The sequence below is a fragment of the Vombatus ursinus genome, unplaced genomic scaffold, assembly GCF_900497805.2.
Source record: "Vombatus ursinus unplaced genomic scaffold, bare-nosed wombat genome assembly UNPS02014810.1, whole genome shotgun sequence".
Lineage (NCBI taxonomy): Eukaryota > Metazoa > Chordata > Mammalia > Diprotodontia > Vombatidae > Vombatus > Vombatus ursinus.
The window spans coordinates 15,039,059-15,063,708 of record NW_020954588.1 but is presented as its reverse complement, the minus strand read 5'-3'; the positions used below and the strand labels follow the sequence as shown (position 1 = coordinate 15,063,708).

Genomic DNA, 24,650 nt, shown 5'->3' with positions numbered 1-24,650 from the left:
ACTCCTAGGGAGGAAACCAGATGTGAACAGATTATTTGCTTTGCACAGATCCCACAATAGAAATACAAAAAAAATAAATACAGCAAGCAATTAAAGAAGGCAAAGCTAACAAAACAAATTACTCAAGGGGAAAAGTGAAAAAGGGGAGGGGGGAGATAGAGATACCTATGGTGTCAGTATCTACTTTCTCTCCTCTCACTCACTTCTCAAACCTTTTTATTCTGGCTTCTAATCACTCAAATTGAAGCTGCTCTCTCCAAAGTTAACAACAAGCTCTTCCCAAATTTTTTCACATTTTTTTCAATTATTATTCTTTTCTATCCCTCTGAAACACCTGATGTGGTTGGCCATCCTCTCCTCCTAATTAATACTCTGCCCTCCCTGGGTTTCCATGACACTGGCTCTTCTTGGTTCTCCTACCTGCCTAACCATTTCTTCTCAGTTTCCTGTTACTTCTTCTTCCACATTACTAAGAGTGTACTCACAGGCTTTGTCCTGGGCCAGTTTCTATTCTTGCTACATTCTCATATTTGGTGACATTATCAGATCCCATGGATTTCATTATCACATACATGCAGATGACTCCCAAGTCTGTGTAGCCAGACCTAGTCTTACCCCTGAGCTCCAAGCAGCACATCTCCAACTTCCCATCAGCTGTCTGAAATGGGATGTTCTAAGGCAGTCTCACACACAACAGGTCCAAATATGAATTCCTTATCTTTTTTCCAAAGGCAATTTCCCTTCCAAACTTCCATATTTATGTCAAGGAGATCATCATCTCTCCAGTCACCGAGATTACACACAATCGTGGCATTATTCTTATCTTAACACTTTCTTCCATCCCAGGATACTTCCTCATGGCTTTTCTATTCCTCACAACAATTCTAAAATGCTCCCAAGCTTGAAATATCACTCAACTTTTGAGCTTTTCCCCCCACCCCTCTCTTAAACCACAAAGTGAGGGATATGCAAACCTCCACTAATTTTCTTCCCAAATTTTCTCACACATGCCTCCTTCCTTTCCATTGCCACCACTGCTCAAATTCTTGTTACCTCATCTCTAGAATAAAAATACCAATGTCTCCTAACTAGGCTCTCTATATCTAAGGGATCCTTTATGCTGCCACCAGATTAAACTTCTTAAATGCACCACTTTAATTGATCAATAATAATTTAAAATTATGAAACTGCTCTTCCAATTCCCGAATCCTATCTAATTTCCTTAGCCTTTAAGTGAAGACTTCCACCTGATCCCAAAATGTAAAAAATAAAGCTGTTCAGATACAACATGAGAGAAAAGGTATGAAAAGTATAAAAAATAAGCAGAACTGAGTTCTTCCCAGGGTTATCAATAATAATATTTTCTTTCCTAGGTCACAGACATACTGTGAAAACTTATCTATAAGTCCTCACTCACCACATCTGGACACTAAAAAAAGCAAAGCATCCAGAGAGGCTGGTCATCCTGTGACCACCAGAGGAGCCCTCTGTACATTTTAGGCAAGAGACCAGACTTAGATATTCCTGCTGGATACCCCTGGTAGATCTAGGATGCAGACACTAGATTCAAATTAGCCATGCAGAGAACAATACTACCAATCTGGAGAGAGATGATACCACAGCTGATTATCTTTTTATACACTAACTAAGAAATGGTATGTGGAGCATTTTCACATAGGTAAAACTTTTAAAAATACAGGGAATATAATGAAAGGAATGGCCATAAACTCCAAAAGACCCTCTAGAACTCAACCTGTTCACTGAATACAGCACCCTGTTACTTCACTGGAAACTTCCCTAATTGAGTGTTAGATCAATTAAGGCTGGAAGGAACCATCCTGGAGGAGTCTGATACCAACAGAAATTCAGATTCACCAATGCCTGAGTCTGGTCAGCAAAATCTCAACCCGGTCACTTAATAATCATCAACCTAAAGCAAGTCTTTTAACTTACGTTAGACTCAATTTCTGTAACTGTTAAATGAAAGAGCTGGAAAAGATGGTCTCCGAGTTCCTTCCTATCTCTAAATCTCTGAAACATTAGTAAACAATATAAAAGATTCTTTAAAAAAACTATCTTATATTTTAAAATATCTTCTTATTCCTACTAATGCCCTATTCTAGCTCCTCTCTGGAGTGAAGGGTTGACCCCAGAGTCTCAAAAGGTGATTCTGGTAGGTCACAGGCTTTGAGTGTCATACTTGTCAGCTGATAATCAATTTAGCCAAATTTGGAGAGGCTCATCACCAGAAAATTAGTCAATAGGTAACAAGAATATTTTTGCCAAAACAATTCATAAAGACCAAGGCATAAAGGGATTTTGATTTGCAACAGTGGAAAAATTACTTATACTGATAAAATCATGAATCAGGTAAGGACAGAAATAAATATTTTCTTATCATAATACTAAGCCTTTAATATAAAAATGTTTCATTATAACCTAATACAAATACACTATATAGTATTTCTCTCTCACTTTACACATGTACATATATACGTAAGTGTGTATGTATATTCATTGATTTCTCTATATATCTAATACAATTTCTGCTCAGTAAGGGAATTATATTTCTCTTGAAAAAAGATAAATAAAAAAATTCTGCCAATGAGAGATCTGGACCACCCCTAATGCTAAAAACAGAAATCACAAATAATTAATAAACAAACACTGAATAAGTACCTACTAAGTGTCAGGCACTGTGCAAAGCTCTGTAGATTTAAAAAAAAAAAAAAAGACAGCCCCTGCCCTCAAGGAATTCACAATCTAATGGGAGAGATAACATGCAAACAAATGCATATAAAGTGAGTTGTAAAGAGAATAAATAGGAAACAATTAACAGAAGGAAGGCCCTGGAATTAAGAGGGGTTGGGGAAGGCTTCCAGTAGAAGATGGGATTTGAACTTAAAGTAAGCCAAGAAAGACATTAACTGGAACAGATGAGAGAGAACATTTCAGTGAGGGGGGCTGCTAACGAAAACACCCAGAGTTGAGACATGGAGTGTCTTGTTCATGTAAGAGCCAGGAGGCCAGTGTTGCTGGATCAGTGTATGTAAAAGGTATAAGAAGACTGGAAAGGTAGCAGGGGGCTAAATTGTGGAAGGTTTTGAATGCCAAAGGGAGCATTTTGTATTTGATCATGGAAGCAACAGGGAGCTCCTGGAGTTTACTAAGTAGGGGCAGTGACATGATCGGACCTGCCCCTCAGGAAAATCATTTTAGCAGCAGGATGGAGTATAGATTGAAGTGGGGAAAGATGTGAGGTGGCACACCCACCAGCAGGTTACTGAAATAATGAAGTGAAGGTGTGAGGTGATGAACACCTGTACTAGTGTGGAGGGTGTCAGAGGAGAGAAGGGGGCATATTGGAGAGATGTTGCAGAGGTGAAATCAACAGGTTATGGCAACAGCTTGGATGTGGGGGGTGAGAGAATGTAAGGCCTCCAGGATGACTCCCAGGCTGTGAACCTGAAGGGCTGCGAGGATGGTGTTGCCCTCTACAGTGATAGGGAAGGTAGGAGGGAGGAAGGGTTGGGGGGAAAGATAATGAATTCCATTTTGAATATAATCTTGGTACATTCTCTAGTTTGGTATGTTAGAAGCATAAATTTCTTTCCAGAAGGATACAGATATACACATATATATGTTATTTTAAATTAACAAAAATTTTATTTTAACATTAAAATAGCTAAATAGTTTAACATTCCCACCTTCCTCAAATGTCTTAGCAAATCTGTAACCTAACCAATAACATTTAAATGTAAATATTTCACCAAAACTAACTCCTTTATCCCAAAGATTAAAATTTCACTTGAAAAACTAAAGGCATATCAGCATATGTTGAATGACTGATAGCTAAATAATCTAAAGTGATTAGTCTTACCTCTGAAGTACCACATGTTTTTAAAATGCCTATATCCTTTAACTTGGAGATAGCGTGATGAGACTAAAGAAAGAAAAAAGGTCCACACTTGCCAAAATAAATGTAACAGAATAAGTAGAAATGATGAATAAGAAGAATGCAGAGAATCTTGAAAAGAGATATATGAACCCCATGCAGAGTTAAGCAAGCAGAACCGGGAAAACAATAAACATGATAACTACAACAACATAAATTGTAAGACTTGGTTGATAACGTTGCTTAGTTTTAATAAACTGCTTTTTTTTTCCTTCTTTATTCTTTGTTGGAAGGGGGTAGGATATATTAAGACATATATTAAGACGTTTTTGTAAAAAACAAAAATTACCAATAAGAATATGAGCCCCGAAATTCTGAGTACCCGCTTAAAAATAAAGCAGAAAATTATTTTGCTGTATTCTCAACACAATATTTGCTTACGTAAATCATAAAAGAATTCTCAATGGTTTTTTGCACCTTCAACTGTCCTCTGACTTAACATTTTGCTACTTGTCGCTAACTGAAAAATATCAAGAAATCAAAAATGCAAATAGCCTGGCTTTATAAAACCAGCAAATTTGCTGGATAAAAAATATGCTTATTACGTTAACAATGTACAGGTCACTTTTTAAAGTCAGAAGCACAAACATAAACTGCAACACAAAATGAAGGGGTATTCCAAAGAAAACTTGAGTACAACTTTCAAACAGGAGAGAAGAGAAGTGATACCTGTACTTACTGTCGTTGGATCCCATGCTAATGAGGTCATCAGAATCAACATTGTGCACTATGGCCGCTTTGTATCCCGCCTTCTGTGCATGTAAGACCTGTAAGTTAGAGAAATCACAGGATGTAAGGAATACTGATCTCTCATGCAATACTAAACTCTAACAAAGGTAAAGCAATGTGGTTACAGGGATAAGGAAAGGACAGGAAAAGGACCTGTGTTTTCATGGTAGAGGGAACTCCCAGGTGAAGAAACTACTAGCTATGGAGGTTGGCACCTTCCCTACAGCCTTGCAGGGTTATCTAGGATACTGACAGGTTAACTGCTGCCCAGGGTCACAAGCAGTAGGCAACAGCGGCAGGACTTCCTGGATTCAAGGCTAATTATTACTACACAACCCCGACTCCTATTTATTAGGACTTAAAAATTTTAATACTCGGGGTATGGCGCAGTGGATAGAGCTCCAGCCTTGGAGTCAGGAGGACCTGAGCTCAAATCCAGCATCAGACACTTGACACTTACTAGCTGAGCAAGTCACTTAACCCTGACTGCCTCACCAAAAAGCAAAAAAAAATTTTCCAATACTGTGATTCTTCATGAATAATAATTTTATATTTCTTTTAAAATATTGTATAAAAAATGGATGCTTTCCTTTCCTGCTCTTATTTCTCATTAAAACAGATGATGATGACGATGATAATAACAGCTGAAGTACTAGGTAACTCTGAATTCCATGTGGATGGTATTTCCCCCTTAATCCCAGATCAGTAACAGTGCTTATACCTAAATATCTTCTGAGATCTCACCTAATTTTTAGGCCTACCAAAATCATAGGTAGAAAAAATCATGGTACAGGGATTCTATTGTATGTGGATCCTTGTTATACCTTCCTAGTCCTTGCCCAATCTACACAATGACTCCCCCCAATACACACAGAAAAAACAAGACAACTGAGAGCGAATGCTATGAAATCATATTGACCAAGCCTGACCCTCCCCAGAAAGGGATATGAGACTGCACCTCTCCTTCCTTCTCTGTAGAACGCAGGGACTATGGGCATGGAACACTGCATCTGACAGCAGATTTGTCTGATGTGTTGGTTAGTTTTACTAAACCTTTTTCTTTTTTTTATTTTTTTGTTATCAGGGATAACTCTGTAAGGAACAGAGGGGAAAGGATATATTGGGAAATGTAGGTGATGTAAAAAGAAAAGCTAGCAGAAACTTTAAAAATAAACGGGCAATCTTAAGTAAAACCTTATTACATAAATACTTATTCAGTGCAGCAATGTGGTGTCGTGAAAAAAAAAATGTCATATAAAAAAAAGACACTACACCTGGAGTCAGAAGACAGTAACCTTCAGCTCTGGCAATGACTAATATCATCCTAGACACATCATTCAACTTCTCTGAAGTTTCCTCCTTGGAAACATTAGCAAAACACTACTTACACTTCCTATCCTTACTAGGGTGAGGATCGAATGAGATAATGTACATAAAGAAAACTGTAAATCTTAAAGCTATTTTTATTTATGCTTCAAGGATCTGGGACTAGTGTCAACATGGGTATGTGTTGACACATATTACACACCCCCTCTACAAATTCACAAATGGTTATTAGAAGTGGCGATTAGAATCGCCCTGTGCTATAAAGCTGTGCATACCCTTTGACCCAGTAATAGCACTTTTAGGGCTGTATCCCAAAGAGGTCATAAAAATGGGAAAAGGACCCACAGGTACAAAAACATTTATAGCAGCTCTTTTTGTGGTGACAAAGAATTGGAAATGGAGGGGATGCCCATCAATTGGGGAATGGTTGAACAAGTTGTGGTATATGAATGTAATGGAATACTATTGAGCTATAAGAAATGATGAGCAGGCAGACTTCAGAAAAACCTGTAAAGACTTGCATGGTCTGATGCTGAGTGAAATGAGCAGAACACCAAGAGAACATTGTACACAACAACAGCCACATTGTGCGTTGACTAATATTGATAAATGTAACCCTTCCCAGAAACACAAGGATCTAAGACATCTCCAAAGGCCTCATGATGGAAAATGCTATCCACATCCAAAGAAAGAACTATGAATTTGAATGCAGATCAAAGCATATTATTTACTCTTTTTTTTTCCTCTTCTCTTGAGTTTTGTTTCCTCTTTCTGGTGGTTCCTCCTATTGGTTCTAATTCTTACTTACAGTATCACTAATGTGAAAATATGTTTAACAGGAATGTATACGTATAGCCTATATCAGATTGTGGGCTGTCTTGGGGAAGGTGGTGGAGAGAAAGGGGGAGAAAAATTTTAAACTCAAAAGCATATGGAAGTGATTACTGATAAATCAAAATAAATTTTTAAAAAAATGACAAGCAGGCAGACTTCAGAAAAACCTGGAAAGACTTGTATGGTCTGATGCTAAGTGAAGTGAGCAGAACCAGGAGGACGCTGTACACAGTAACAGCCATGTTGTGCAATGACTAATGTTGACAGACTTAGCCCTTCTCAGCAATGCAAGAATCTAAGACAACTCCAAAAGACTCAAGATGAAAAATGCTACATCCAGAGAAAGAACTATGGAGTCTGAATGCAGATCAAAGCATACTATTTGCTCTCCTTTTCTTTGGTTGTTTTGTTTTATTGTTTCATTCTTCTGGTTCCTCCCATCAGTTCTAATTCTTCTTTAGATCATGACTAATGGGGAAATATGCTCAATATGAATGTATAAGTAGAGCCTATATCAGATTGCATACCATCTAGGGGGGAAGGAGACTGAGAGGGAGAAAATTTAAAACTCAAAATCATATGGAAGGGAATGTTGAAAACTAAAAATAAATTAATTAATTATTTTAAAAAAATTTTAATAACCCTGCAATCAATCAGGCTCTCCAAAGGCTCTCCAAACTTAGCTAAGTTTATCCTCAGATAACTGGTCCCACAATTGACAATAAGGTTCTAGATGGATGGACAGATGGACAGACTGAGACAGATATCACAGGACAGGAAAGCAGACAAAGTGTTTTCTATGTGCCAGGCACTGTGTTAAGAGCTGGAGCTACAATACAAGTAACTAAAAGAGACTATGCCTTCATGGAGCTTATATAGTAACAGGAGAAGACTAATACATCAAGGGGTACTGGGGGGAGGGGGAGGGGGTGGAGGGGAAGCACCCACCCAAGGCAATGGCAAAGAGATTGGAGGAAGTAGTGTGGAGGTCTGGTTCCCAGCAAGTAAGAAAAAAGGCTTACCTATTGGAGCCAGGGAATCCAGGGGTGAAGTTCATAGTTTTCTGGTTTTGGGTTTTTTTGGGGTTTGATTTTTTTTGGGGGGGGCAATTAAAGATAGTCTGAGAAAAGAGTCAGGGTCAGGACAGTGGAGAAAGTAAAAAGCAAACTTATCACAGGTAGTGCTCTATTAGCATAGCCTTTGAGAAGACAAGGTCATCTTCACCACTCACTGAAGTAAAATTTTAGTGGACGAATATGGTATTAAAATGACACAAATAAGGTTGTGGGTTCAGCCTCCAATATGATTAATTAATTTTACATGAAAGAATGTTTTTCCTCTAACATAAAAAAAAAACTGTTTCCACTATCTTTACTATAGATAATTATCTCAAATGCACGTTGGATGGTCAACAGAGAATCTGGTTAAGCTTATGAATGATTCAGTACAAATACATTCCACTCCAGACAAAAGAACACATTTTTCGGATAGTGGTTCTGCAGCAGGCCCTCAGGTCACTTGCAGCACCCCAAAGGATTTCGGATGGCCCCTAGAGGAAAACATCCTTTGTATGTAGAGGAAATCCTTTGGTATGCTATTAAGCAGCCTGAAGTCATAGGTTGAACAGGCCTATTCTATAGTATCATCCCTAATAAAGGACAGCACATTAAAATATAGCAAACACATGAAATGAAATGAGGCAATGGGGAAAAAGTAGTAGTGGGGGAGAGGGTGAAAAAGATATAGTCCATTAAAAACCTGATTTAATACTCCAACATCTATAAAAATCACAAGGAAATTAGATTAGAGAAAGTTCCTCGAAGGTGTATTTCTGGACAAACCAAAAAATGACAGAAGGTGTGTCTATTATTTTCTTCTCATGAGTGCATGCTTCTTAGACAAAAGTAAAAATGGTTTTCTATCAAAAAACATACAGATCAAAGATGTTATCATTTCTTAGGAATAACTGCTTTTGGGACATAGGAAAAATTTTAAGAGTATTTTAGTTTAAAAGATCCCATCACTTAGCTGTAATAATCTTCTTGATGGAATCTATATGATATGCTTAGAAAATATCAAAGATAGTCATGAAAAAGAGTGCTTCATCAATCTATAAAAAGGATATTTAGCTGTAGTTAAAATTTATTTATCAGTAGCTTGAATACTAGGCAGTTAGGCAGCACAGTGAATAGAGCACTGGGCCTAGAGTCTAGAAGACCTAAGTTCAAATTCAGCTTCAGATAATTATTAGCTGTATGACCTGACCCTGACTAGTCAGCTCTCTTAGCCTCAGTTTCCTCAACTGTAAAATGGGGACAATAGTAGCATCTCTCTCCCAGGGTTGTGTAAGGCTCAAATGAGATCATTTGTAAAGTGTTTAGCACAGTATCTGGTACACAGCAGGCAATTAATAAGTGCTTACTCCCTTGAATAACCTATTTTAAATTTCTTGAAGGTTAACTAAAGAACAGTTTAAAAACCTTCAAAAATTTAAGGTAAAATGCTCCTGTTTAAGCTTCAAAACCACCAACTAAGAAACCACTTATAGAGCCATTATGAAAGAAATGTAAAATCATGATAATAGGAAAAAATTATTCTTGTCATCCTAACACACTTACGGCAAAAACAGTTAACGTACTTAGTTCCTGCAACGGCAACTACTGAGTTTGCCACCTTACAGGGGTCTGAAAATGACCCCTCTGATAGAAAATAATCTAGTGAGATGCCATGATCCCAGCTCCAAGTTTTCCAATGACTAACTCAATTTCTTGGATTGTTTACTAGGAGTAGCTAACAGATTATCTAGGTAGTCACACTTAAATGAATCCAGCACCTGGGTCCAAATAGCAGTAGACTACATAGAGATGCCTGAATTTAGGTAATTCAGAAAAATGTTCCAAAGGCTACCATGTTGACAGTTCTCATTCACTATTAGGTTCAAAAATAGCAACAGAATATCAATCAATGCTAAGTTTCTGGCCTTGGATAGTCAACAGAAGATGCAGTAAATCATAAAAACCTGACTGCTCTAAGGAGGTTAGAGATCAGGCATCTTTATGGCAAGTCATAGTGAGAAATATCTGGACATGTTTTGGGCTTTTTTTTAAATTCTAGAAGTATATAGTATTCAAAGGATTCTCAGCAGCTCCATTTTGTTTATTTTTTTTTAATGATCAAAGAGAGGTTATACAAGAAGACAGTTCACGATTTTCCTAAGATGTGAACAAGTCTTCCAAATTTTCCTTATTTTTCTTTCAGAAAGAAATCTTTCAGTTCTTTTGTAACTAAAATCTAAACCTATCACAAAACCTGTAATTATCATGATTATTACTTAACATTATCAAATGGCATGTCTCAAGGACATGTCAAGGACATGTCAAGAGCAGAATTAGACACTGTTCTTACCTAGAATAGTTATCATAATCAGTGAAGTTCAAAGGTATAATGCTTGCTAAAGATCCAGTTAAATCTGGCCATTGGACTTAACACAGTTATTGCTATTAACACATTTATTGAATATTCTGTCAAAAACACAAATAACTGTTTCATGCATAATAATAAACTAACAATATTGATAAATAACATAATAGACTAACAAAATAGGAACATACTCAATAGTCACAAAGCAAACATTAACAAATATTAAAACATGTTTTCCAAATTTCATAAAGTGAGAAAGCTTCAACAATCCTGAAAAGAATCAACAATTACATTAACATATGGACCAACCGGCATATGAAACATAAACAAGGAAAACCCATCCAAATTTATGAACCATATTACATGTGTCAGTCAAATTAACTTACATTTTCAACCATGAAGCAGCTGGTATTTTTAAGAATACATGAGGCAGAAATAAAATCTCAAATCTTTTTATAAGCATGTGAAAGGTTTCAAGTTTATAAAATGTAACTTTGCCAAACATATGGCATCACAGGGAAGCAACCGAATAAGAGAGAGAAGACAAAGACAACATGTAAAGAAAAGGGGGTGGGGGGCCAGAAATGTACCTCAAGGAGCTTTACTGCCCACATTAGCCCAGCAAAGATTAGGTAAGCAGGCTGTCCAGATCAAAGCAGTCTACTTCCCTGAAGGTCTTTGAAGACCTTTTTACCACCCTCTGTTACAGCATAAGCAATCCTCTTTCAGTTTCCGTGTCCTCATACTATACTAAACAAAGAAAGCCCTAGAAACTACGGGCTGACGCCTCTCTTTAACCCTGGGTAAGAAAGGAGAATCTAAAATGAATCATTTTTAACACAGACAAACAGAATCCACCATAGAAAAGTCAACACAAATAGAAGACATCATGGATGATAAACCTCTGCTATTCTTTAAGAATTTATAACTGAATCACAAACCTTAGGGCTATAGAGATGGCCTCATCGATCTTATGGGTGAGGAAACCGGTGCGCAAATTTAACAGTGACTTTCTCAAGGTCTTATAAGCATTAAGTGTCACACATGAGACTTAAACCTAATTCTTCTGGCTCCAAATCCAGTGCTCTTTCCACAACCTGAGACATACAAAAAGGTTCCAACAAGGTTTTGCCACTATCTCTTCCTTCAGTGTTTCACATGAAGAGGTGGGTGGCCCTTTTCTTTGCCAAAAGCACTCTATATGCACAAGCAGTCCCATTCAATCCTCCTTGATCCAGCAGACTGCCCCTGCTATCGCTCCTCCTCTCACTAATCTTCAATAGCTCCCTATCCCTCCTACCCAAAAATATGCTCGTCTCCCCATCTTCCAAAAACTCCCACATTCTTCCAATCCAATTTATAGGATAATAAATTTCTCTGCCTTTTGTGGCTAAATTCCTTAATAAGCCTATCAACAAGAGGTGCCTCCATTTCCTTTCCTCTCACCCTCTTCTCATTCTGCAATCAGGGTTCTGCCTTCATCATTCAGATGAAACTCTCCAAAGTTATTACTCATTTCTTAGCTGCCAAATCTAATGGCCTTCTCACACCTTATCCTTCTTGGACCTCTCCTCTCTGCATTACCTGTTTTCTCCTTGTACATTCTTCTCTCTAGGTTTTTGTAACATTTCTCTCTCCTGGTTCTCTTCCTACCTGTATGACCACTCCTTCTCTCTCTTCCTTCCTGTATCTTCATCCATATCATGCCCACTAACCCTGGGCATCTACCAGACTGGCAGGGACCCTCTTCTACTTCTATACTTTTTCATTTGGTGATATCATCAGTTCATGGTTTCAATTATCATCTCTATGCAGATAACTCTCAGACCTACCCATTCAGCCTTAACACCACTCCCCATCTTCTAGTGTCACATCTCCAATTGCCTATTAGAAATCTTCCTCCACAAAGTTCCCTGTACCAATAAAATCACAGGCCCAGCCCCTATCCCTATCCTATTAGCACACAGATGCACACCATTTAGACATATTTCCCCAAGATCTCTTCCTGCATTCCAGTCTCAGACATAAAGGCAGTTCTCCTCCTAGACAAAACCAAACCCTCTACATGTGTCTTTAATCTGGGTCTGGGCCTATGATTTCATTGATATAGGAAACTCCTGAATAAGAAAACTCTCTACCAAGGCAGTTTTGTCAGCTTCTCTGAAACTTACTTAGTTTTAGAATTACTTTCAAATACTCTATTTTCATTATATAGGATTTCTTTAGATTGATTTCCTTGACATAGTAACAAATATAAATCAATCTAATAGGCCCAGAGTCTTCCCTATCCTCACCCCAGAACGAGAGCCATCTCCCCATGCCTGCATTACGGCAATAACCAGTACCTGAGAGACACAAGTCTCTGCCCCCTCCAGTCCATCTTCCATTCAGCTCCCAAAGCGCAGGTGTGTTGCTTCCACATCAGAACTCCAGTGAGTTCCTATCACCTCCAGGATTAACGACAAAATTCTGCCTGGTGTTCAGAGGCCTTCATAATCTGTCGTGCCTGCCTCCAGTCTTCCTATACCTTACCATGCTCCACCACATACACTTTGATCCTGTTCCTCACAGAACACTCCACAGCTCAGCCCTATGTATTTTCCCTGGCTGTCCCCCATGCCTGGATTGCTCTCCCTGCTCATTTACACCTCCTGTTCTCCTTGGCTTCCTTCAAATCCCAGCTCAAATCTCATGTTCTATAGAAAGTCTTTCCCAATCCCTCTTAATTCATTCCTATCTTCTGTTAATTATTTCCTACTTAACCTGTATATCACTCGTTTGTACATATTTGTTTGCATGTTTTCTCCCCCATTAGACTGTGAGCTCCTTATGGGCAAGAACTATCTTTGCCTTTCTTTCTATTCCCAGCGCTTAGCACAGCATCTGGCACATAGGCACTTAATAAATGTTTACTGACTGCCTTTTCAAACAGATAAATGGCAAAAGGACTTGAGCCAATAGTGCTCAAATGAACCTCAGGCTATTAAGAATCTTACAAAAGAATGCTCCAAATCACTAGTACAAGAAGGTTTCACCTCACACTCAGCACAATGGTGGATCACCTTCTACTAATGTCCTTCAGGTATATTTTATATCCCTCTGGTTGAATATAAGCTTCTGGAGGCCAGGGGCTCAACAGCTAGACTAATGCTTTGCTCTTACTCACTGAAATGGCTCTGTGATCTCATTGTTGTAGATACTATTTCAAATAATATGAATCCCAAGCTGTCCATTGCCTGCCTATTCTGTGTGACTTTTGTCCAAGTTCTCCCATAAACTTGCCACAAGGAATGCACCCAACACCTTACAAGCTTTCCTCTCAATCACTTTATAACCTGGGGACACCAATGTAATACACTGGCCATCCACAAGTTATATTTTGCTCGACACATGATCAGACATCTTTTTCTTTATCATATACTTCCCTGATGAATGAAAATATAATTAAATGGGGGAAAATAAAAACCATTTCCTAAGTGCTTACTATGTGCACAGCACAGAAAAGTCAGACAGTCCCTGACTTAAGGAGCTTACATTCTAATGGTGAAGACAACCCATATGGGAGATTTCAACTGCCAGTCCACGGAAAAGTCCCATGGGCCTTAGGGTACAGTGACAAAACAGACAGCAATGCCTTTTCTTAAATGCAATTTCTACCAATAAAATCTTATCGACGTCTGGTGTTGAACCCTTCGATATTGACCAGGACTTGGATGACAAGGACTGTTTTCTACGTCTTCAGGAGCTGTGCCCGCAGCACCTGCCAAAGCAGTTGTCAGGCTGCCTCAGCACAGGTCGCTTACCAGGATGATGGCTATGGTGGGCTTGACAATACCATCTGACAATAATTAGTTCATTCAGCATGACTATTCTCTAGACATCATTTCTGCCATGCTTTATACACTAAAAACAAAAGAACAAAATTCAAGCGTAGCCATAATAAAACTATTTTTCGTGCAGAACCAAGTAAGGGCAGGCCATGGGAAATTTTTGAAAGACTATTCTATTGCATGCATACATACATGCACATTCAAGCCTTCATGTATAATTATGCTGGATTTAGTCAATAATGATACATTAAAATTTTCCTTAGATCAATAACAAAAAGGAAGCAGTAGAAATTAAGGCTGCTTCATATAGGCCAAACTAACTGGTTACTTCCCTAAAGCTTTTCCTGAACTGGATCTATCCATACAATTTTAAAAGAAATGTATCTGTGCAAATATCAGACTCTCCTATTGGAAGACATATAAAACGGAAATTCATGACAACATCAGTCACAGAGCCAGCCCAGGGGAGAGAGAGCTAGGTGGAAATGTCACCCTCCTCGTCTTGTAAAGCAGTGATAACTGTACACCAAATTCATATGCAAAAAATATATGCCAGGCTTCATTTTACTATCTGATGTCACACAAAAACAAAACCGCAGCGGAAGCCTAACCAATCCAAGCCAGTCAAACTGACAGAGGTGGTAGAGCCAGTCTACTCACTGAAGGAGCGCCTTTGATCAAACAAATATAATGAGGAAAAAATTACATACATTATCAATATTGCCCCTACTCCCACGTAAAATTCAAGATTTAAAACTAAAAGTTGGAGGTTCCCAGATCTAGCTGAGACAAGAGTCTAAGTTGGCATAAACAGTAACTTAAAATTGTCCTTTAAAAATGACAAGAAATCATACAAGTACCTTAATATCAAAATTACAATCAAGTCTTCTAATTAACACAATGAAGGCACTGGAGGAGTTGTCTTTCAGTGGTGGGGGTGCTATGGGTTCACAGGCATTCTCTGGTTTTGAGTTTATCAGAAATCCCTGCAACAAAGAGAGATGTGACAAGCTGTTTAATAATGAAGCCTTAAAATTTGTACTTTCTATTCCAAAGGCATAAATAAGTCAAGGACATATCTGACTTTTACTTTTAAATAGTAACTGACAATTATATAGCACTTTAAATTTTGTGAAGTACTTTACAGGACCTCAACTGAATCTCAACAAAACTGTATGAGGTAGGTATGGGGTAGGTATCCCATTATAACTGAGGAAACTCAATGCTTAGAAAAGTTAAATGAATTGCACATAACTAATAAGGGGCAGAAACAGGACTGAAACCAAGATTTTTATCATAGCAGGCCCAACACTCTCAAAGGCTCTGTGCCACACACTGCCTCTTTTTACTTAATTAGCAACACACACCTTTTTCTTGCATATTGGGGAAGACCATGAAAGTAAGTTCACATTAAATGTTAAGAACTAAGAAATCAGAATGTGTCTATTAACAATTCTAGGACTCAAAGAATATTAACTAGGAAATTGTAACACATAAAAAGCATTCCTTTTAAAATTACTGAAGAAAATGACACAATAAAGCCAACCATGAAACTTAATGCTCTCATCAGATATGAACCTCATAAAATCAACTAAATTAATGTCTGCAGTGCCTGGGCTAGTCAGTCCTTGGTAATAGCTAACAGGGTGCTAATGTTTATAAAGTTTCAAAATTGCTCCTGAGTCACAAGGAGGGAAGTATTTGGGGAAAGGTACTAGATGGTAGGCGAGGTCAATCATAATTACAAAACCATACTGTTGCTGGTAGACTACTCAGAGACCAGACTAACCCACTCTGAACAAGAACCTGCTCCACACCCAGAAGCATCTGCACCATTTCCAAATAGTTTCATCACTGCATCTTACCCAAAAGTAACCCTAAATTGGCTTCTTCGGAGCTTCCACCCACCGTTCTGGGATCACAAAGAACAAAGCTCTCTTCTTCAGTACCTGAAGATAAGGTCTCCCATTCCCCAGCTTGCCTAAGTTTATTCTGCTCGGGCTAAACATCCCTGGTTCTTTCAAACTGATTCTCCTATGAACCCATCTAAAGGCCCTTCACCAAGACCATCCAGCTTATTAAATGTCCTTCCCAAGTTGTGCTGCACACAACTGTTCTGGACGTAGCCTGAGAAGAACAAAGAACGGTAGGTAGCATCCTGGATGCTAAACCTCTTTTAATGCAGTCTCAAACAACAAGAGCTTTTTTTTGCCTGTAGAGGCCTGATATGTTACCAACATCCTTTGAATTCTACGATAACCTTTCTGAGGGTTACCTCTACCCTTCCAGCTCTCTCTGTTCCACTCTTACTTTGCCATTCTTTGTCCTCACCTTAAAGCTTTAGTCATTCCACCTCTTACTGGTCTCACTCTTGCTCTAGTCCTTCCTTCCTTTGCAGACTTGACCATAATGCTTGACCAGTTCATGCTACACCACCCTTTACCCTTAAATCCCTTATACCCTGCTGTGACAGTTAGTAGGACATAGGCCAAAAGAAATAATCCTTAGTCTAAGGATTTGTATTGTTTGAACAGAATCAGTTACCGGGTAAGGACAAATTCAGTGTAACTGTAGCATTCTATAAATAGCAGCCAGGAAAGGTAAGTGGAAATCATTGCTTCAACAGCTACTTGAGGGTTTACTGCTTTTTAAGCTCAAACAGCTCAGATCTGTTATTTACTGCTCTCAGCCTGGGCAGCCTCTTTGAATTTAAGGAATTGGCAATGGTCTCTGACCAAGGACACACAGACTGTAAGTGTCATATACATGATTCAAACATATGTTATTTTGGGTTTAAAAGTGGCATTCTTACACATACTAGCTATGTGACCTTGGGCAAGTCACTTAACCCCGACTGCCTCACTAAAAAAGAAAAAAAAAAGTGGCATTCTTTCTACCCCAAGACAGCAATATGAATTTTTTTTTCTTAGCAATATGAATTTCTTCAAGCTACTGTAAACTCCCTGCATGTCACGAAGCAATTTATTAAATTACTAAAGTATGCAAGATCTTTTTTTATTACATAATATATTTATTATTAGGATACACTTATCAAATATTCTGGCTGAATAACCTATATATAAATGAATTTCAAATTGAAAATATAAAACATATAATGCTTAAACTTATAATGAACATGATATATTTTGTTTGATGATTTAGACTGTATGTCATAATTCTGCAATGTCTTAGGAAATCTAGAAAGCCCTGATAAATCTTATAAAGATACAGACAAGAAGTTGAAGATGGAGTGCAGGTGTTTTCATCATGTGCTACTGAATGAAGGCAAGTGTTTCAAAGAAGAAAGTGAACAGCTGGTTAAGAAGATAGTGGCTGAAAATGGGTTTTGGATTTCAAGGTCACAGTTTAAAACATAGGAAAGTTAGGATCTTGGCTAGAAATGGGGTAAATCTTAAAAAGGGCTGGTAAAAACATATTTGCCTGGGGCTTTGAAATTCTAATCCAAAAAGGTATGCACCAAAAAGGATGGAGAAAGAAGGATATTACCTACATATATCTACTTAGCAAGATACCATAGAGAACTGCTTACAACACAGGAAAGAATGTACATAAGTAGCCATTATCTGTCATCTGGCCAGGTATCACATCTTCAAATGCATGCTAGACATTCCACCTGGAGGTCCCACAGGCATCTTCATATTAATACATCTAAAACAGAATTCACCAAAGTTCTCAGTGATTTCTTTTTTTAATTAGTTTTTTTAACCAACAAAAATCTGCCTTATCTCTCTTCTACCTCTCCTTTCCTCCACACCAAAGAAAATTAAATACACACACCCCTTCCCCACATGTGTAGTCAAGCAAAACAAATTCCCACATTGTCCTTGTTTTTTAAAAAAAACACAGGGCTCAGTGATGAGGTTGAAAGGCATAATGCAATAGGCTGAGGAAAAAGAAGAGAGGAACTAGAAGCAGCAAATGAAGACAGCTTTCTCAAAGAGTTTAGCTAATAAAGGGAAGAGAAATACAGATTAGTTTAAAGGGAACCAAAGAGTCAATTGAGTAAAAGCCCTAACTTAGTAGAAAAGGACCTACAAAATCTGGCTTCAAAGTACATTTCCCTGGTTTACTACTCTCCTTCAGGTAGACAAGTTTCAAACAAAACAGACTATTTACTACTCACTTTAAAAGTATCCTGCTCTTCCCCACCCATTTCTCCACCTTTGTTCACACCATTTTCTACAAACCCAGGAAATTCCTCTCCTACTCTGAGTTAGAATGGGCCTTAGTTACTGATTCAAGCCATAACTGAAAAAGAATTCCCTATACCACATACAATGTAAGTAGCCCTTCTGACTTTGTTTAAATGCCTCCAATGAAGGGGAAGCCACTACCCCCTGATGCAATCCACTCTAATTTTTAATAGGCTCAAATTATTAGGACTTTTTCTCGTATCATGCCTCAATTTGCCTCTCTGCAAATGCTACCTTCTCTGACAGCTCTTGAAGTCAAATAAAACTAGTCTAATTCCTCTTCCACACGCCAGCCCTACAAATAACTGAACCAAACTGTCAAGTTCCTTCTGAGTCTTCTTCCCAAATTTCTTCGACTAGTTCTCACATGACATAAGCTTATGGGCCTTCATTACGTGTTGCCACAGTTTACCAATGTCCTTCTTAATTGTGCTTACCTCAATTCAGCTCAGGACAACCTCCTCACCTCCCTTCCAGATTAGGCATTTGAATTCTCTACTCCTTGGTTTTTTGTTGTTGTTTTTTTTTTAAAGGCAATTGGGGTTAAGTGACTTGCCCTGGGTCACACTGCTAGTAAGTGTCAAGTGTTTGGTCTGAGGCCGCATTTGAACTCAGGTCCTCCTGACTTCAGGGCCAGCTGCCCCTGAATTCTCTACTTCTTGTTCTGTTGACTGGATAGTCAATATTTTTGCAAATATCCACCCATTTCATTTTAATTGTCCATTTTATTAGCACATAGTTGGACAAAACAGTTTGTAACAATTGCCTCAATTCTTCATTTATTATAAATTCTTTTCACTGTTCATAATGGTAATTTGGCTTTTCTCTTTTTTCTTTTTAATCCAATTAGTGAACGGTTTATATACTTTATTGTTTTATTCAAAATACCAGTTCCACTAATGCATTGTTGGTGGAGTCGTGAACTGATCCCACCATCCTGGAGAGTAATTTGGAACTATGCCCAAAGGGCTATAAAACTGTGCATACCCTTTGTCCAGCAACACCACTACTAAATCTGAATTCCAAAGAGATCATAAAAAAGGGAAAAGGACCCACATGTACAAAAATATTTATAGCAGCTCTTTTTGTGTTGGCCAAGAATTGGAAATTGAGGGGATGTCCATCAATTGGGGAATGGCTGAACAAATTGTGCTATATGAATGTAATGAAATACTACTGCACCATAAGAATTGTTGAGCAGGCAAACTTTAGAAAAGCCTGGAAAGACTTACATGAACTGATGCTGAGTGAAGTGAGCAGAACCAGGACAACATTGTACCAAGTAACAACAACACTGTGAGATGACCAACTTTGATACAGTTAGCTCTTCTCAGCAATGCAAGGATCTAAGACAATTTGAAAAGACTCATGATGGAAAATGCTATCCACATCCAGAGAATGAACTATGGAGTCTTGAATGCAGATTGAAGCATATTATTTTCTCTCTCATTTTGTTTTTTTCTCTCTCATGGTTGTTCCCTTTTGTTCAGATTCTTCTTTCACAACACGAGTAATGTTGAAATATGTTTAATATGATTGTACATGTATAGCCTATATCAGATTGCCTGCCATCCTGGGGAGGGGGAAAAATTTAGAACTCAAAACCTTATAAAAGTGAATGCTGAAAACTAAAAATAAATAATTTTTAAAAAAATTTTTTTTTAAAAAGTTCCTAGCTTTAATCATTAATCAATGGCATTTTTTAACTTTTAATTTTATTAATTTCTTCTCGAAGCTTATGAATTTCTGTTTTCATGTTTAATTTATTTCCTAGGAGGCTTTTTTCGCTGTATGACTAATTCATTGATTAATCACTTCTCTCTTTTGTCAATGAATATGTTGAAATATATTTTCCCCTAAGGACTGATTTGGGTGCATCCCATGAATTTTCCTATGTAACTTCAATTCTATCATTTTCTTCAATAAAATTATGTACTATTTCTATGACTTTTTTCTTTGACTCATTCGTTAGAATGAAGTTATTTAGTCTCAAGTTCATTTTGAGTTCTTTCTTTAAAGGCCTTTTATTGAATACAAATTTTATTGCTTTGCAGCCAACAAAAGTTATGTTTAGTACTTCTGCACTTTTCTACATTTGTTTATAAGTTGTTTATGTGCTAATAGATAGCCAATTTTGTTATGGTGCCATATACAGCAGAAAGTGTGTATGCTCCTTATTACTATTCAGAGATTGCTAGAGATCTACAATATCAATTTCTGGGAAGGTGCCATACACAACTAAGAGCTATGTACACTCCTTTTAATTTCTATTCAGTAATTGTTAGAGATCTACCAAATATAACTTTTCTAAAATTCTTTTCAGGTCATTCACTTATTTCCCGCTTATTTTTTGGTTATTTATCTAGACTACATTGATGTCCCCAACTATAACAGTTTTACTGCCTATTTCTTTTTGTATTTTGTTTAGTTTTTCCTTTAAGTATTCAGATGCAATGTCACTGAGTTCATATGTTAAGTATTGAAATTAATTCACTGTCGGGGCAGCTAGGTGGTGCAGTGGACAGAGCACCGGCCCTGAAGTCAGGAGGACCTGAGTTCAAATCCGGCCTCAGACCAAACACTTGACACTTACGAGCTGTGTGATCCTAGGCAAGTCACTTAACCCCAACTGCCCAAGCAAAAAAAAAAAAATTAATTCACTGTCAATAGTTTCAGCAAAACATCTTTTAATCAAACCTAAATTTCCTGCTGTTTGGTCTGTGGTAACGATTGCTACTTTTTAAAGTTCAGCTAACATATAATATATCTTGCTCTGGCTGTTATTTTAGCTCACTTTATCTTTATGTTTCAAGAGCAAAATCCCTGTTATCAGGAGACAGCATGTACCAGGCGAGTCAAACCACTACCACCATCACCTTGACTACCATCTCCCCGAGACCCTAATGAAGACAGCCCAAAAAGCTGAACCCAAAAGCTTTGAAAATAAGTGTCCCCTAAACCACCAAACCTACTTCCAGCCCCACCCTCACAGCCATCATCAGGGGAAGCAACCCTTGTGGAGAAAGGACTAGCCATCCCCACAACTACCAAGCAAATGCCATACAGAGAGCAGTAAAGCTTGCCTAGCTGACACAGAAACATGTTCTGAGAGAGAAACAAGATGTAGCTGCAGCCAGGGAAAGTCAAGCTACATCACCACCTTGGCTACTATCTCCCTCAAAACCAGATGGAGATAGTCCAGGATCCAGAAACTAAGACTCCTATTTAGGAATAGCAGTATCCAGTCCATCATCCTGGGATGACAGGCACACTGGTACACTGCTTGTATAGCAGCAAATCAGTATAATAACTCCTGGAAAGCAATTCAGAATCCTGCAAATAAAATGACTAAAACATCCGTACCTTCTGACCCAGAAATTCTGCTGTTAGGCTTACAATTAAAGTTGGCCACTGACGAGAAAGTTACCATACTCGCAATTGATAGCAACACTTTTTGTGACAGCAAAGAGCTGGAGACAAACTAGATGTCTGTCAATTGGGGAATGGCTAACAATATTATGTATGGCATGTGAATAAAATGAAGCATCACTGTGCTACACGAAATGATGGAAATGATGAAGAGAGAAACATAGATCTATATGAACTGATGTAAAGTGAAGTAGATTCCTGGTCCCAACACAAAGACCTATTATTATTATTAGGTTTGATGCCAAGTCAGTCATGCTAAGGGAATTGTGGGATATGATACCTTTTTTTTATTTTAATGTTTTGCTATGTTTACATTTATTTTACAATGCTCAAAGAAAAAAGTGGTTCCACAGTTTTGATTTACTATTTTTAATTATAAATATTTGCTATACAATGAGTTAAAAATCAGGTTTTGTACGGGGGTCTGTTGAGCCAAATGTCATTTACATCATCAGTGATATGGCAGCCTGGTAAAATGAAAAGAGTGCTAGACTTTTAGAAGTCAGGTGAGCAAGCTTCAAATGCAAGTTCAAGCCTGAAGCCCTAAGTGTGGGACTTTGAGCAAGCAGGTCAGCTCCTCAAAGCCTCAGGGGCCCTCTGTGAAACTGAGATAGCAATACCTGCACGATCCATTTCACAGTTTTGTTGAGAAGAAAGTACTTCATAAACCTTAATGTGCCATGTAAATATAAATTATTAAAAGGAAATGCACTCAATTCCAAATGGTGGCATTAAAAATGAATTTCTGAAACATAACCTTTTCACATAAATTAAGGACAACCTATAATGGAGATCAAAAAGTGAAGTTTAACTGGTTAAAATGTTACAAAACTTTCAGGGAATTCTATATCCATACTTTTAGATACTCTATACATAATCAACAAAATATGCTATAATAAAATAATTACATTAATAGTTTATATTCTAAATACTATTTCTCACCTTTAAACCTTCAGTTGGAAGTCTATAACCAAATCTTGCTGGAAGGTCATCAAATGTCTGTGATACATTTTCAAAATTATACTAAATATAAAATTAAAATGGTCACGTTAAACTCACATTATGCAACAGAATGAAAATAATACATTTATAATTATATTCAATCAGTTCTATTGTTACCTCATCTATGCTACGCATATATATATATATAAATCCTTGTAATTTCTCATCTATAAATGCATTTTCACATAAAATATGGCAAGAAATATGCCTAACACCTATTCTCCATCAATACCAATATGTCAAGTACTTGCAATATCAGTAGTATGCATTCTCCCATCACCAATGCAGATCACAAGCACTCTACCACCTTAGATCATATTTGTGAGGTTTTTTTGGACAAAAATTTCAACACATTGCAACCAACCTGGTAATAAGCTTCCCCTAAATTTAACTAGGCTAGTCCTCAAAGACATTAAGAGGTCTACATATGAAGTCTTTTTTTGGGGGGGGGGTGAGGCAATCAGGGTTAAGTGACTTGCCTAGGGTCACACAGCTACTGTCAAATATCTGAGGCAGAATTTGAACTCAAGTCCTCCTGACTCCAGGGCCAGTGCTCTATCCACTGTGCCACCTAGCTGCCCCTCCACATATGAAGTCTTAACAACTCAGTAAGATCTTCTGGCACTTTGCATGCCACCATAAGGCACAAGAGGATGCCAGGGGAGAATTTCCATTTAAAAGTATTAAACTATTTTTATTGACCTATAATTTAGCAAAATCTTCACTAAATTCTAAATGAGTTCACATACACACAGATATAGGATTTCAAATAGGATGGTTTCTTTTCCAACAACTAGCCTAACGGACAGGCAACTTTTATGGGAACTAATTTACACACAGATTTACAAATTTACACAATTTACTTCTAAGAAGACATCTTGATTTTCTTCATCTTGTAAAGATTACTCAAAACAGACTTTAAGCATTTCTGACCCCAATTAATACTCTTATAACTATACTTCCGGATTAAAAAAAAAAGTTTCAAATACAGTTTTGAAAACAAAAGAAGTTTTGGTTCAATATATTTGCACATGCATTTTTAAACTTCTCTAAGGCTCAATAAAGAAAAATAAAACACTAGGCAGAACCCAGAAAAAAAGTATATGTATTTGCTCAAATAGGATCTTATATTTCTTTCTCTTATCTTTTTTATTTTAGACTTAAACACTAAAACTTAAATACATAATAAGAAAGGAAAAAAGAAACATTATAAACAAATATTAACACATATATAAAATAAGAAAAAAAAACATGTCACGTGTACAGCAGAACTTAAGAGGATTCAAAATAAATAGCAATTTCCATTTCAAGAAAACCTATATAACAAATACTACACGTTGAGAGCTGTCCATCTTTTCTTTGCTTCTTTGTAAGTTTTCTTTTGTTCTCTGCTGTGCACTTTTTATTCTGTTCTTTTTTCACCCTTTTTCCCTCTTCCCCCCTCCCCCCCCACCGCAGGCTACAATTGATATTCTCTCTCTCTCTCACAAGTCTTTCATGCTAGACAGAACAAAAGCAGTGCCTTTTCTTTATTTCATAACTGCCCATAATGTGCTATATGACCTTGGGCAAGTCATTTAACCTATTTAAGCTTCAGTTTCTTTATCTGGAAAATTAGGAATAATCTTTAAGATCCCTTCTGGCTCTGAATTTCTTTGACTCTGTGGTTTTTAGATTCTTAGATGAAGAATGATCTAATGTTTCAAATGGGGAAAGCGAAGAAGAAACTATTTTTTTTTAAAGAAAAGAAAATTACCGGTTCAGATTATAAGAATCTAGCCAATAGGTTACTAATGGTCAGACTCCTGAAGAGTCTGCCCAATATGAGCGATGTTGTAATAAACCTTGTCTTTGGCAGGGAAAGAAGAGAGGAGAGGAGAGGAGAGGAGAGGAGAGGAGAGGAGAGGAGAG

The 24,650-nt window shown here is 37.5% G+C and overlaps 1 protein-coding gene across 4 annotated transcripts in view; it reads right to left on the bottom strand.

The window, feature by feature from the left end:
- RNF13 (ring finger protein 13) overlaps positions 1–24,650 on the bottom strand; it is a 96,069-nt gene that overhangs the window by 51,500 nt on the left and 19,919 nt on the right. The window contains exons 3-5 of one of the 4 annotated variants that reach the window (XM_027875851.1): positions 22,680–22,760; positions 14,955–15,080; positions 4,635–4,722 (exon numbers count right to left, since the gene is read on the bottom strand). In XM_027875851.1, coding sequence (XP_027731652.1) covers positions 4,635–4,722; positions 14,955–15,080; positions 22,680–22,760 — 295 coding nt within the window. Of the gene's footprint in view, positions 1–4,624; positions 4,723–14,954; positions 15,081–17,644; positions 17,743–22,679; positions 22,761–24,650 lie in introns of those variants that run through there. The other 3 variants (XM_027875849.1, XM_027875848.1, XM_027875850.1) reach the window with 3 other exon arrangements.